The following is a 14,319-nucleotide window of genomic DNA, read 5'->3' on the forward strand; positions in this document are numbered from 1 at the left end:
ATTTTCCTTGATGGAAAGATCCTCCCAAATAACCCCAAACCCCCCTCCACTACCAGGAAAAATCTCCCCTGAAAACGTCTGTACTGTATTCTTCCCAATAACCAATACTAGGCTATATGTTAACATTGGGTAAAGTTCATAACTTTCACCCCTCCTCCCGGGAACTTCGGGGGATTAAGTCATCCTAAAAGACATAGGCTACTTATAATATTTTCGAACATGCTGAACAAAATGGCTATCTCAAAATTTTGATCAGGTGACTTTGGGAAAAAAATGAGCGTGGGAGGGGGCCTAGTTGCCCTCCATTTTTTTTTGTCACTTAAAAAGGGCACTAGAACTTTTAAGTTCCATTCCAATGAGCCCTCCTACGGTATTCTAGGACTACTGGATCGATACGATCACCCCTGAGAAAAAAAAACAAATAAACACGCACCCGTGATCTTTCTTCTGGCAAAAAATGCAAAATTCCACATTTTTGTAGATAGGAGCTTGAAACCTCTACAGTACGGTTCTCTGATACGCGGAATATGATGGTGTGATTTTCATTAAGGTTCTATTACTTTTAAAGGGTCTTTCTCCCTTTTCTCGAAAATCGGCCAAATTTTCTCAGGCGCGTAACTTTTGATGGGTATGATTAAACTTGCTGAAACTTATATATTTGAAATCAGACTTAAAATCCTATTCTTTTGATGTATGTATTTGTATCAAAATACCGTTTTCTAGAGTTTCGGTTACCATTGAGCCGGGTCCCAATAACCAATACTATATGTTAACATTGGGTAAAGTTCATAATTTTCAGCCCTCCCCCTGGGGGCTTCGAGGGATTAAGTCACCCTAAAAGACATAGTTAGAATATTTTCGACCATGCTGAATGGCTATCTTAAAATTTTGATCGGGTGACATTGGGAAAAAAATGAGTGTGGTAGGGGGCCTAGGTGCTCTCCATTTTTTTTGGTCACTTAAAAATGGATCTATAACTTTTAATTTCCGTTCGAATGAGCCCTCCCACGATATTCTAGGACCACTGGGTCGTTACGATCACCCTTGGGAAAAAAAACAAAAAGAACAACAAATAAACACGCTTCCCTGACCTTTCTTTTGACAAGAAATGGAAAATTTCACATTTTTGCAGAGAGGAGCCTTAAACCTCAAGATTAGGGTTCTCTTTTACGATGTTTCTGATGGTGTGATTTTCATTTAGGTGTTATTATTTTTAGGGGGTCTTTCCCCCTTTTTTCGAAAATCAGGCAAATTTTCTCAGGCGCGTAACTTTTGATAGGTAAGAATTAACTTAATAAAAATTATATATTTGAAATCAGAATTGAAATCTGATTCTTCTTATGTATCTATTGATATCAAAATTCCGTTTTTTAGAGTTTCGGTTACTATTGAGCCGGGTCGCTCCTTACTTACAGTTCGTTCCCACGAACTGTTTGATAGTAAAATACAAGACAAAGTTTGGATATGGCATTAAATCATAAAATATGCACACACAGAAAAAAACATATCTAAGCGCAATCTACGAATGATCGATTATTTCGCATCATTGATTGACCAGGTGGTTTGGCCAAAATTTGCCCGCGGTCAATCCACACATTAAGTTTATCGAAGCAATCTCTTGCCCCGGTCAACCTCTTTCATCTGAGCGAATGAACGGAACGTCTTTTGTATCGTATATAATTTAAGTCATAAGTATCATTTACCAAAAATATAATAATAATTAAGAGTTTTCTTTATCCTTTTCCCAAATCACAGCTGCATGGCCAGTGAAACATTTTTGGTGTTTTCAAAAATGATGCCCCTCCCCCAGGCTTAAAAAAACCTTTTTTCGTGCCATTGTATAAAAATATAAAATAAAGACTTTTACACCACCCTACCTATTCGCGAACAAATGCTCCTATTTCAGAGCTACTCAACGATTAAACTTTCAGTTTTCCATATCCAACATTAAGCTCAATTTTGAAAATATCTAGAAAAATTATCGTATCTTTAATGAAAATTAAGCAAAAACTTGACCTAAACCGAGTACTTTCCAGAACAAGTTTATTACCGTATATATTGTTTTCTGCAAATTCCTAATTTACCAGAATTTGAACTAGAGGCTATTTATTGAACTTTTCTTGTGGTATTGCAGAACAAATTGTATAAAATCGTTTTACGGTATTTAGTTGTTATTAACGAAATTATTCTTGTGCATTGAAGGCGTCTGTCTAGTCTTCAAGATAAATTGTTCCCGGCCAATCTCTTATAAACTAGAATGTGAGCTAGAAGCTATTTACTGAATTTCTTTAAAGAAGTTCAACAGATTGGCTGCAGACATTCAAAGGGTTGTACGTTAAACAATGCAAATTAATAAGATTCTGAAAGCTTTAAAATCCATTTTGGGTTTTAAAATCGTCATTAACGAACAGTTCTTTATATTGAACGGGTTTAACCGGTCTTCAAATTAAGATTGAAATAATTCTAATATAAAAGTATAACATTTTAACTCTTTCCGCATTCAAACAAGGAGATATAAGACGTTGGAAATATAGTATCTAAAGGTTTTAAAACCCAAATCAGGTATATGGAGGTTGATCGAAGAAAACGGCTCTACGTGTGTGTTTTGTAAAGTAGGGGGTATATTTCAATTTGATGAATAGCTATAAAAAAATGCCATTTGAATTCCCACAGCTGAACAGTAAGCCCCTGGTTATAGGTAGCTCAAAAAAGTACTCAGGCTTTAAATATAGTTCTTACACTTCAGCTTCTGGGTGTCACATTAGTTGACGATACAGTGAATTTTAGGAAAGTAATCAAAATAATTGAAACAAAGAAGTATAAATATTAAATTTTATATCTTTTAGATTATATAAATCCACTAAAATTATTATTAAGCAGCTTGCTCCTGCCCATCCTGTAGAGAAATAATGGTATAAATAATGACAAATAATGCACTTATTGGGTATTTCTAGTTTTACGGTCAATTAGCTGACAAATAACTGACACCAACTTATGTAACTTATTTTCATTTGTTGTTCTCCGGGGATAGAGGTTCTAAAGGGCTCGGAGATTTTTCTTCAGAAAATTAGAATAGAATTTTCTCCTTTTTTAAAATAATTTTATCGAATTTTTCTTTTTTTACGGTGGGAGGGCGGAGGGTTCTTGCATGAAAATTGGAACTTTTTTGCGTTGCCTTGCCAGAGTAATAAAGGGGTAAATTATTAGTAGGCTATTACAATTACGTAACTGTATTGTAAAAGTAGTGTAATTGCAAAATTGTAAACAGTTGTGATATTTTTATAATTATTTATTAATTGTTGACAGTATAAATAATTAGAACCTTGAATCTAGAATTATGATTGATATCAAAGTAAATAAAAAGTAAATAAAAAGTAAATAAAAATTATCTAGTCTATTTTTTTAGACAGTCATGAAACTGCTGGAGTCAAAAGTGATCAAAAGTTGATCACTTTTATGGACAGTTTTCTTTCCCCTTCGAAAGGTTCTTGTGTGTTTTGTTTCGTTTTTGTTTGTTTGTTGTTTTTCAGCCGGGCTAGTGATATTTTTTCTTGAAAAATATAATTTGGGAATAGGCTTTTCGAAACTGTCTTACACCTCAAAGTAATTTCAGAACTTTTATCTTGCTTCTTTTTTTTCTAACTTCAAAATAAAGTAAATATTGACAAGTTATCACTTGTAGATTTTATTTCTAAATATAAAAATATTTTAATAAGGATACTTTTTCTCTAGTACTTAGGGGATGGGTAGGCTGGTGCTCTGTAAGAAGGCTTTGGGTATGCAGGTGCTGGGTATGCTGGGGCTTTGTACGTTGGTGCTGTGTAGGATGGCTTGTATGCTGGTTCAGGATAAGCGGGTTTATATGCTGGCTTGTAATCATATTTTGGTTCACCAGAATACTGAACATCAGCAACATACCCAGTGTAATCATCAGCGGTATAGCTTACAGTCTGGACACGGCCATCCGGGAGAAGAGTCTGGTAGCTGCCCTTGACGTATCCGTTTCCGTCGGAGCTTTCTTCGTGTTTGTAGTCATTGTAAGTGTAGTCATCCTTTACTGCCCATGCAAAGTTGTAGGGAGATGGAGCATACTGCAAAAAAATAAGATGTTAGTCTGAGAGGAAGAACGCGGTTGTGAGACCTGGATCTTAAGGCCCATGCGTCTATTACGCTTCGTACGTAATTTTCTATACCGAGTAATTACTTTTCGTTAAGTATGTTCTTTTTTCAGTCCAGGTTAGCGTGACACTCCATTACCCCATGATACTTATCACCTAAACGCATTATAGGCCAACGATTCAAAGACAAAATAGGGAATGGAGATCCCAGTTCTGATGAAGCGTGAAAGTCTTCCTACAAAAAGCTTATAAAATCTGTTTTCAAAATCCACTTAAAATATTAATTTGAGTTTTGAATAAGTTTTACCGTCATAAAGAAAAATCGTTGTTTTTTGTGTTTACAAGGGCACGTCGAGGAATGTTTTTTTTTGGGGGGGGGGGGTACAAAAAAAATTACAAAACGGATAAAATATTTGTTTATATGTATTTTGTTAATTTTTTACGTGCTGGAAAAAATTCTCGGGGGAAGAGTTCAAACCCAATAACCCTCTCCCGTGGATACGGCCTTGCACTGAACATAAACCTTAATGGAAAAAGCTATTAGTGAAAAATCTTACAAATAGAAGCCTGCTAAAGCTTACTTTTTGGTTAATACCAAAAGTAAATCAATAGTAAATAAGAGGGCTTTCACCCCCCCCCCTTCTCTGACATATCTTAGGGAGGATATGGGGTCCTAGTGAAGTTTAATGATGAAGAGCTTAATTAATGATAATTAAAATTGAAGAATTTCGTCTTAATTAAGCTTTCAAAGAATTTCTTGAAGAATCTGCGCAATCTCCGGCACTTTGTGGACATCTATAAGTACCAACTGTCACACGCGTCTAGCACACTCCATACCACGTACAAGTAGGCTAAGCTTCTGCCATGCCATTCCTCCTCCCACTACGTAAGGTGCTTATCTACCACGCGTGGTACGTGCTAATTGGTGTATTGCCTTTTTTAAAGGGAGACCTGATAGACCTTAAAAGACCTACTACATAAGTGATCCCATTATTTTATTTGACTTAATACTTTTGTAGACTTACCCGTGTATGGAGCAGCCATCAATTAAACATCAACTCTTGGCAGGGCTGTATCCGGAATTTTTTTCGGGGAGGGATACAAAACAAACAAGTAATTATTGAGGTATCTGTGGTCAAATGTTTGTTTTCATGTATTTTTATTTGTTTCACGAATTGGAAAAAAATAAAGGGGGTGGATGGTTCAAGCTGGGTATCCCCCCCCTCTCGCATAGGGCCAAGAATTTTAGTGCTTTGTTTGACTAAAATACCAAGATTTCAAATATTTTGTAACAAAATTTTCGATTCAAATTTTTCAAATTTTGAATTAAATCAAACAGAAAAATATCATCAGAACAGTGCAGAAAATTAGATTTGAGGAATATTTTGTAACTTTGGGGTACATTCCTGATTTTGAAAAAATTGAGGATCATATTCTCTATCCATCCCCCTGGCAGTTTCCACAGTTGTCGAATCCTTGTGGCTAGGATGTTGATATAAACAAAATGAGTTAGCAATGCATAAAGTTACGTCACCTCACAATCAGATTTCCATAACTTTTAAAATATTTACAAATAAATTTCTAAATTTTACAAAATTCAAATTCATAGTTTTCTGTTTAAATTTTCAATTGAACTTGAAATTTGTATTTTTCATTCAGATTTTAGAATTTCATTTGAAGTTCCAAATTTTTAAAATAATTTTCAGTTTCATCATATTTCGAATTTTTCAAATTTCAAGATTTTCAAATTGCAGCAAAAGTTTCAATCAAAACAGTAAGCAGTTCGGAAAATTAGAATCGAATTAATCTTGAAAATTCACAATACTTACTTCTGCTTTATATGATGGCTTGTACTCTGGCTTATACCCTGAATATGCTGGCTTTGGATATTGTGGAGCAGCAGCCGCAACAGCAATAAAAGCAGCAAGAATGAAAGCCTGAAAAAGAGTGAACTGAGAATTAAAATATATGAATAAATCGGTCCACCATGAGGCTTGTAATGATTTTCCTCCAAATTCATGAAATAATAATTAAAAAAATATTATAAAAAAATGTAAAAAAAAATATAAAAAAATAATATATATATATATATATATATATATATATATATATATATATATATATATATATATATATATATATATATATATATATATATATATATATATATATATATATATATATATATATATATATATAATATATATAAAAATATATAAAATATATATATATATAAATAAAACGTATAAAAAAATATTATTCATGATATAATAAACAAAGTGAGTAAACATACAAAAGTCATTCTGAGAAATAAAGTTCTCGGTTTGCTACTCAAATTCGGGAAATAGCTTTTAATGTCTACCCTCTCCCCTTCCATGCCTTACTAAAAAAAATTATGGAATATTTTTTTATGGAAGTGTTTCTTTTTAAAGCTACTTTTCCAGATCATCTGAAAACGAATCCTTAGACAAGTTTTTGCTTAGTATATTGTTGATATTTTGGTATCCTTGACAGTTATATATTTAATATGACATTCCTTGGGTTTCATTATTTCAGTGAATTTTCTAGTTGAAAGTTTCAGCGTCTACTTCCTTCACGAGGATTTTATTTTCAATTTATGACGGATTAGAGATATCCTATGAGAGCTATGTAATTTAAAAAGGGATAACACAAATTATTTTCAGAAATAATTCAAGCTAGTCTAGTGTGACAGAAAAATTTAATGCATAGCCCGTTCTGTGATTTTCTTTTTATTTGGTTACTTAGTAAAATAAGAAATATATAAATTATATAACCTTCTGCACGAAGAAGCCAGGGCTTTTATCAGAGTGTGGGGGCCTTTTCGAAAAAGGTACCAAGGATAGGCAAAAATATAGAAAATAATTAGAAACTATTGAGTAAATAGTAAAATTTAAATATTTTTGTAGAAGCTGTTAGTCCATAGACCCCTCTCTAAATCAACCATTAGGATTTAGTCTACAGTAAAGGCGGATAAACAACGCATGATTCCGAAATTTTTCTAGCCTATGACACAGTCTTACTACCCCTAACAATTCATTGCAGCAGCAAGCCCTCTGGTAACCTTTTATTCCTCATTCGTAAACATAAGCCAGCCCCCTTAATCCCTCTAGCCTATGATCTACTGTAAATAGTATGGATAACTTACAAGAGTGGCAGCTGGCAAGGAAAAGAATCCCTAACGAAGAGGGATATAGCGTTTGGCGTTTTTTTTTTTGGGGGGGGGGGGGGTTACTAGTGCAACTGGTAAAAGTAGAGTAGTAGTAAGAAGTAGTAAGAGTGTTGCCACCCCTGGTGACTTATCATTATTTTTAGCGATTTTTTATTTCCAAAACTAAAAAATAAGTAAATTTGCACATAAATGACTAGATTATTGATGAAAATCACTAAACTCAACAGTAAATCACTAAAATCTATTAATTTTTTTGTTATCGGGTGGCAACTCTGATTAGTAAGCGTCTGCTCTTAATTTGAGAGTCTTCAGCTTCTGAGAAAAACGCAACTACGAAGTTTGAAAAATGTCAAGAAACGCCAAACGCTAGATGACGTAAGTAATTAATTTGTTGATATTAGTGGTAGTTACCTCTATTACAGGTTACTCATACTCTTTTATCAAGTAATTGAACTCTACTAGTAGCGCATTGTACCAGCAAGACACCTTAGGCCAACATGGCCAGACAAACTCCTTTCCCCCACCCTGTTCAGGGATTCAATCTTTGCTCCCTTCAATGAAGTTTCTACTTCGTTTAAATCTTCTCTTGTGGTCTGTTCCCACTTTCTTTAAGTACGGCCCTCTTTTCGTTTAGCCCCAGCTTGGTTGCAAAAGAGCCTGATTTTTAACAACCTGTCATTCTTAAAAATTGACCTATTGGTATCCTATTTTCCATAAAAAGTGGCTGAGCGATTTTAAGCATTCTTCACTATAAGCATTCTTTGCCATAGCCTATGGGTTTTTAGCGCAAATAAATTCTATTCTATTCTATAGACCTTTCACTTATAACCTGGTTAAATATGCCCCCAAGTGTAATTTGACAGAATAAAAGAACTAACTTAGGGGAAGGGGTTACCGGCAGGAACCCCGAGAAATCCCAAAATGTTCTTAATTTTTCAGCACTTCCTATTGAAATTATCAAATAAATGGCTGTATTTTATCCTCCGGACAAATTACTACTCACGTGCCTGACATAGTATTAGGTGAAATTAGCTTTTGGGGCTGCCCTCAAAAGCTAATACAACAATAAAAGAACCAACTTAGAACAAATGAAGAGTCAGTGCCCAAATGTAAAGGATTGTGTTATGATTGAAACTAACAAGCGGGTAATGACAAGGCCATACCTAAAGGGGGGTGAGTTAGGGGGGTTTGAATCCCCCCCGAAGTGTTTTCTGACTCGTAAAAACGTAAAAAATGGATATAAACAAATTTTGTATGCAGTTTTTTAGTTTTTTGTGTAGCCCCCCCCCTCCTCCGAAATTTTTTTTAGTAAAATCCCCTCCGAAAAAAATCCTGGTTTTACCACTGACCCTGACCCTATTAGACCCCGTCTCCTCCGCTTAGCTTTCTTGGCAATTCCAACATATTCACCTATCCATACCGTTACTGAGAGGTTCCGGAAACGTTTTATCCCCTTTATTTTGGCGCACCCAATTCTTTAAAGAATTGGTTACGGCCTAAATTCTTTAAAGAATTTAAAAAATCCTGGTTACGGCCTTGGGTAATGATTGTGTCTGGACAGTAAATGTATAGTTGAAAAAAAAAGCTTTTAAATATTTAGAAGTCAAATAGTTGGTTCAACTTGTCAACACGTTCAACTTTGTTCAACTTGTTCATTGGTTCAACTTGTCAACACGTTCGGGGGAGTGGGGAAGACGCGGCTGTCGGTTTCACCTACTTGCAGTTCACTTTGACAAATATTACATCGGCAAAGATCGATATTTCATAATCAGTTAATCTGTAGGGAAATTGCAGTAAAATAGATAAAATTCCATAAGAACCGGGTGAAACCGTAATAAGATTGCAATACTTCCTGTCACAATTTTATTGATCTCATTTTTTTGTAACTTGCAAACCCCCGTTTAGGAGGATGCCTTAATACAGGGCATATTTTCGTGCAATACATTCAAGTAGAAAAGTAGAAATTGCCAAGAGCGGATCCAGGATTTTTGTTCGGAGGGGGTTTTACTAATTTTCGACTCGGTTTTCGACTAATTTTTACTAAGGTTTTACTAATTTTCGACTTGGTCAAAAATTTCGGGGCTGGGGGGGGGGGGGGTTCAAACCGGGTAACCCCCCCCCTCCTGGAAACGGCCTTGGAAATTGCCTACGATTTTAAAAAAGGGCCCTGTAAGCCATAACAGGAACCCAAAATAAAGGCCTCGTATTAGTGCTCAAATGTGCAAATGATCTTAGAGGGCTCTAAATTTAGTGGTAATCTGGTAATCTTAATTACCAGGCACGTATAAGCTTCCCTTGACGCGTTCAAGAGAAGGTATAACAAGTACCTCAGTGTTAGAAAATGGGGTAACTACCAGGACTAGCGGCAAATCATCATTTGTGATGAAGCCGTGAAGCCTGCAATAAAAAAAAAAAAAAAAATAAGTAAAATTTAGGATTTTAGAGAGAACCTGGGTTAGAGCTCCCATTCCCCTGCGAACTCCCCTAACCATTACTGTGATAGTTTTGCCTGTAATTTTTAGTATTTAACGCTGCTAGTCATAATGCCTATAAAATGCATGTAGAATAATTTTTTCTTCAGCTATAGGCTAGTTCTTACTTAATAATTAAAAATAAATTGGGGGTTTGATTTTTTCAAAAGGTAAGAAAATGATTACTTGGGGAAATTTTACGAGCGTGATTGCTCATACTTGATTCAAAAATGTAGTTCAGCTTAATTATAGTGCTACCCTCACCCTTTCACCTAATAGTTTGTTGAAGCTTTTTGCTGAATTTCGCTTTTCAGAGATAAAACATCAAAAATCTATTGCGCCAAAATGCAAATGATGCAGAAAATGTTATTTCATTTTGAGATTTATGTCATAATTTAAATTGAGGAACCTTAGATGAGTAAAAAAAAATTTTGTTTTCGGAAGGTGATCAAATAGTGCGTTTTTAGTAAAATTTTAAAGTCACTAAATTATTCTGCGAGTTCTGTGAGTGACTGAAGAATAGTGACTGTAATTCTTAGAAATGAAGACTTTGATTACGCTGCTTGTGCAGTCAGCAGCAAAACTATAGCCAGAAGGGTGCGTTTCTTCCATTTGAGCACTGTCTTGAGGTGACTGCTAAATATATTTTTACATTCTTCTTTGTAATAAAGCCAAATAGTTTTCAGGGGGTGGGGGGGGGATTTTCCTGTCCCCGGAATTATAAAGGCTACTTAAAAAAAATCAGCTCTTAGACATTAAGTTTCCTGACCGTCAGTGATGGAGGGGTATCTCCCACCAGTATGCAGTTATATTGGACATTATTGAAGTTCTTAGAGTACAAATGGTTTTTCAGTAGCCTATAGGGGGAGGGGTGTATTATTTATTGGCTCATCTCGGATTCTTTTAACGTGTTTAATGAAGTTTCAAGATCAAATAAATGGTATAAAGTATTAATCAGAGGTATAGACGGTGCAGTGTTGCAGGGGCAAGTGGGGGGGGGATAAAAAAATCATGCTCTGAGTTTGTGATATTTTTATGCTACTGCTACTACTACTAAAAACCACTCACCGCAGCACCCAGCCACTTGTGGTAAACACAGCTATGCGCGCTCTACCTCCATCCCAATCTTTTCAAAGCGTCCCTCTTTACACCCTCCCAGGAAGTCCCTATTTTTCTTGTATCTTTCTTTACGACATCCTCCCACCCCGACCTTGGACGACCTGCTTTCCGTTTAGCCCCAGAAAGTTGGCCGAGAAAAATAATTTTTAGTAATCTGTCATTCTTCATCCGCAGACGTGCCATAGCCATCACAACCTTTCTCTCATTATAGGCCTAGAAAGTGGGATTGAACCACAACTGTACAAACTGTACGGCCTACAGTTTGAAATACGGTCAGTCAGTCGGGCACCCAAAACAATCTGTAGGCAATTGAGTTTTCAATATTTTTATAAATTTTCACACTGTTCCAGAGGATGGAGGAATCCACAAGGGAAGCCTCACAGTGGCCTTTAGGTATATCAGTAATAGTATTGGGTTGAGATACGAATATTAAGCTTATTTACCTTCATTTTCTTGGTTGAAGTTTATCACTTAAAAAATATGTTTCAAGTTCGAGACTGATTACTTCTGATATTTGAAAAAGAGTTTTAATAGTTATCTCGATGAAGAATGAGGGCGTGGCCCACTGCCAGGTTCAAGGTTATTGTCAATGCTGGTTATTGACTTGGCAAGTCATACCCATGTCATGATTACTTTACTGTTCTAGTTAATGAAGCCAGATTTTTGTTCTACTCCCTTCCTAGTTTTCTGGTTTGTCATTTAATTCCTAGGTAGGTCATGGGTGATCTGGATTTTTTATAGGGCGGTGCCCTGTAATTTGTTTTGGGAGTTGCAGAGTTTCACGGTTTTGGCTTTAATTGCGCATGCTTTTTTTACACTTAGAGTAATTCTTTTCATTTATGGTACTATACGCTTTTTTTATTCCCACTGACATTTTTACTTGATCCGGGTAAATTTGGTCCGCCTTTGTCCCCCCCCCAGGGTTGCGATGAAAATACGTCCGTATTTTTATTGATATATCACACTTACAGATGGTAGAATTGATAAAAATCACGTAGATATGAGCAATAGCTTTCAAATGAGCCATTAAACGTTACTCTAAAAAGTTCTGGTTGCCCAGTAGCCCCAGCTTTTCCACTTGAGTTAAAGCACCCAAAATGCCTTTTTATAGTGCCATTTGGAACTTGCTGATGGTCGAGTTTATTGGAAAGAAGGACGTATATATGAGCAATATCTTTTATATGAACTAATAAAAATTTGTCTAAGATACAAGCGATATCAAAACGCCCAATAACAATGCGCCCATATCAAAACGCGTGATATCGATACGTCCGATACCAATACAGCGTACAGCCCTTTCTCCAGGGACTATGGAGGGTCTTACCATCACTAAAACCATAGATATTGGACCATTGAACTATGATGAACAAAATGGCTATCTCAAAATGTAGATTGGATGACTTTGGGGGAGGGGGTCGGAAGGGAGGGGGGCTAGTTTTCCTCCAATCTTTTTGGTCACTTAAAAAGGGCACTTAAAAATTTAATTCCCTTTCTAATGAGCTACTACACATCTGTCTATGATGCTCTGGCCATCCCATAGCCCCGCCAGAAAAAAAAAGAAGAATAAAAAACGGGAGACAGATCAGTGCTACCGATGGAAAAAAGCGATTTTCTTTGTTGTTCAAGGAGGGGCACCACAATTTCCCTGCTATAGTTTTTTGACCATGCTGATTCCAATGGTGCAGTTTTCATTTTGATCTGACGCCATTTTCGAGGGGTCTCAGGCTTTTTTTTAAATCACCATAATTTTTTTTTGCTGTAAACTTTTACTTTTAAGACAAACTGAAATAATAACCACTTTTCCTGAATCAGTTTCAAATGGCAACTTTTTTTCACTAGGTAGCTTTTTTTCTAAACGCCGTTTTTAACTTTTGGTTGCTATGGGCTGTGGTTTGCGCTTTACTAGGTTGCAGCTACCGCTGCAATCATAATTTGGAACTTGCTGATGGCGGAATTTATAGGAAGGAAGGACGTTTATATGAGCAATATCTTTTATATGAGCTACTAAAAATGAGGATACCAAAACATCCAATAGCAATACGCCCATACCGATGCGCGTGATATCGATACGTCAGGCACCGATACAGCGTACAACCCTTTCCCCAGGGACTATGGAGGGTCATATAATCACTAAAACCATAGATATTGGACATTTGAACTTTGTTAAACAAGATGGCTATCTCGAAATTTTGATTGGACGACTTTGGAGGCAGGGGGCCAGTAGGGAGGGGGGTATATGCCCCCCAATATTTTTGGTCACGTAAAAAGGGCGCTTAAAAATTTAATTTCCTTTCGAATGATCTATTACACATCTCTCTATGATGCTCTAGCCACTCCCTAACCCTGCTAGAAAAAAAAAGAAAAAAAGTGAGACAGATCAGTGCTGTCGATGCACAAAAGCGATTTTCTTTGTTGTTCAAAGAGGGGGACTGTAATTTCCCATTATTAGGTTTATTATTACCATGGTGTTAGGTTTATTATTATTAGGTTTTTGACCATGCTGATTCCAATGGTGCACTTTTTATTTTGATCTGATGCTATTTTCGAGGGGTTTTAAGCTTTTTTTTGAAATCACCATAAATTTCTTTTCGCAATAAACTTTTACTTTTAAAACGAATAGAAATAATAGTCACCATTCCTGAATCAGTGTCAGATGGTAATTTTTTTCACTAGATAGCTTTTTTCTAAACGCGATTTTTAACTTTTGGTTACTATGGGCTGTGCTTCGCTCTTTACTAGGTTGCTGTTACCGCTGCAACCATGATAACAGTGAAGGTGACGTCCAAAATTCTTTTTTTTGCGTTTGTCATATCGCTATATTTCTTAGTGTATATCGTCAGTTCATTGATTTGGAGTTTGAAATTAATTATTGCGTTTGAGCTATTGTCATAGCCGATTAGATAGGTAGACTGCTTAAAATTGTATAAGTAAGGGTAATTAAGCGTTACAGTGATCAAACAGTTCGTGGTAACGAACTGTAAGTAAGGAGCGACCCGGCTCAATGGTAACCGAAACTCTAGAAAACGGGTTTTTGATACCAATAGATATATCAAAAGAATCAAATTTCAATTTTGATTTCAAATATATAACTTTCATCAAGTTTAGTGCTACCTATCAAAAGTTACGCGCCTGAGAAAATTTGGCTGATTTTCAAAAAAAGGGGGAAAGACCCCCTAAATGTTATAGAACCTTACTGAAAATCATACCATCATATTCAGCATATCAGATAACCCTACTGAAGAGGTTTCAAGCTCCTTTCTGCAAAAATGTGGTATTTTAGATTTTTTGCCAGAAGAAAGATCACGGGTGCGTGTTTATTTGTTTGTTTGTTTGTTTGTTTGTTTTTTTCCCCCAGGGGTGATCTTATCGACCCAGTGGTCCTATAATATTGTGGGAGGGCTCATTGGAATGGAAATTAAAA

The 14,319-nt window shown here is 35.8% G+C and overlaps 1 protein-coding gene across 1 annotated transcript; it reads right to left on the minus strand.

Moving 5' to 3' along the window:
- Positions 1–3,669: 3,669 nt before the first annotated feature.
- Positions 3,670–11,462, minus strand: LOC148941909 (uncharacterized). The gene is made up of 3 exons (XM_089103414.1): positions 11,342–11,462; positions 5,948–6,055; positions 3,670–4,091 (listed from the first exon to the last, which is right to left on the minus strand). Exons 1-3 carry the CDS (start codon positions 11,345–11,347, stop codon positions 3,729–3,731), a joined length of 477 nt encoding a protein of 158 aa, XP_088959540.1. The 5' UTR covers positions 11,348–11,462; the 3' UTR covers positions 3,670–3,728.
- Between the last annotated feature and the right edge of the window lie 2,857 nt (positions 11,463–14,319).

This window comes from Artemia sp. Qi Xiang Cuo, chromosome 17 (genome assembly GCF_049724085.1).
Source record: "Artemia sp. Qi Xiang Cuo chromosome 17, ASM4972408v1, whole genome shotgun sequence".
NCBI classification, from domain to species: Eukaryota; Metazoa; Arthropoda; class Branchiopoda; order Anostraca; family Artemiidae; genus Artemia; species Artemia sp. Qi Xiang Cuo.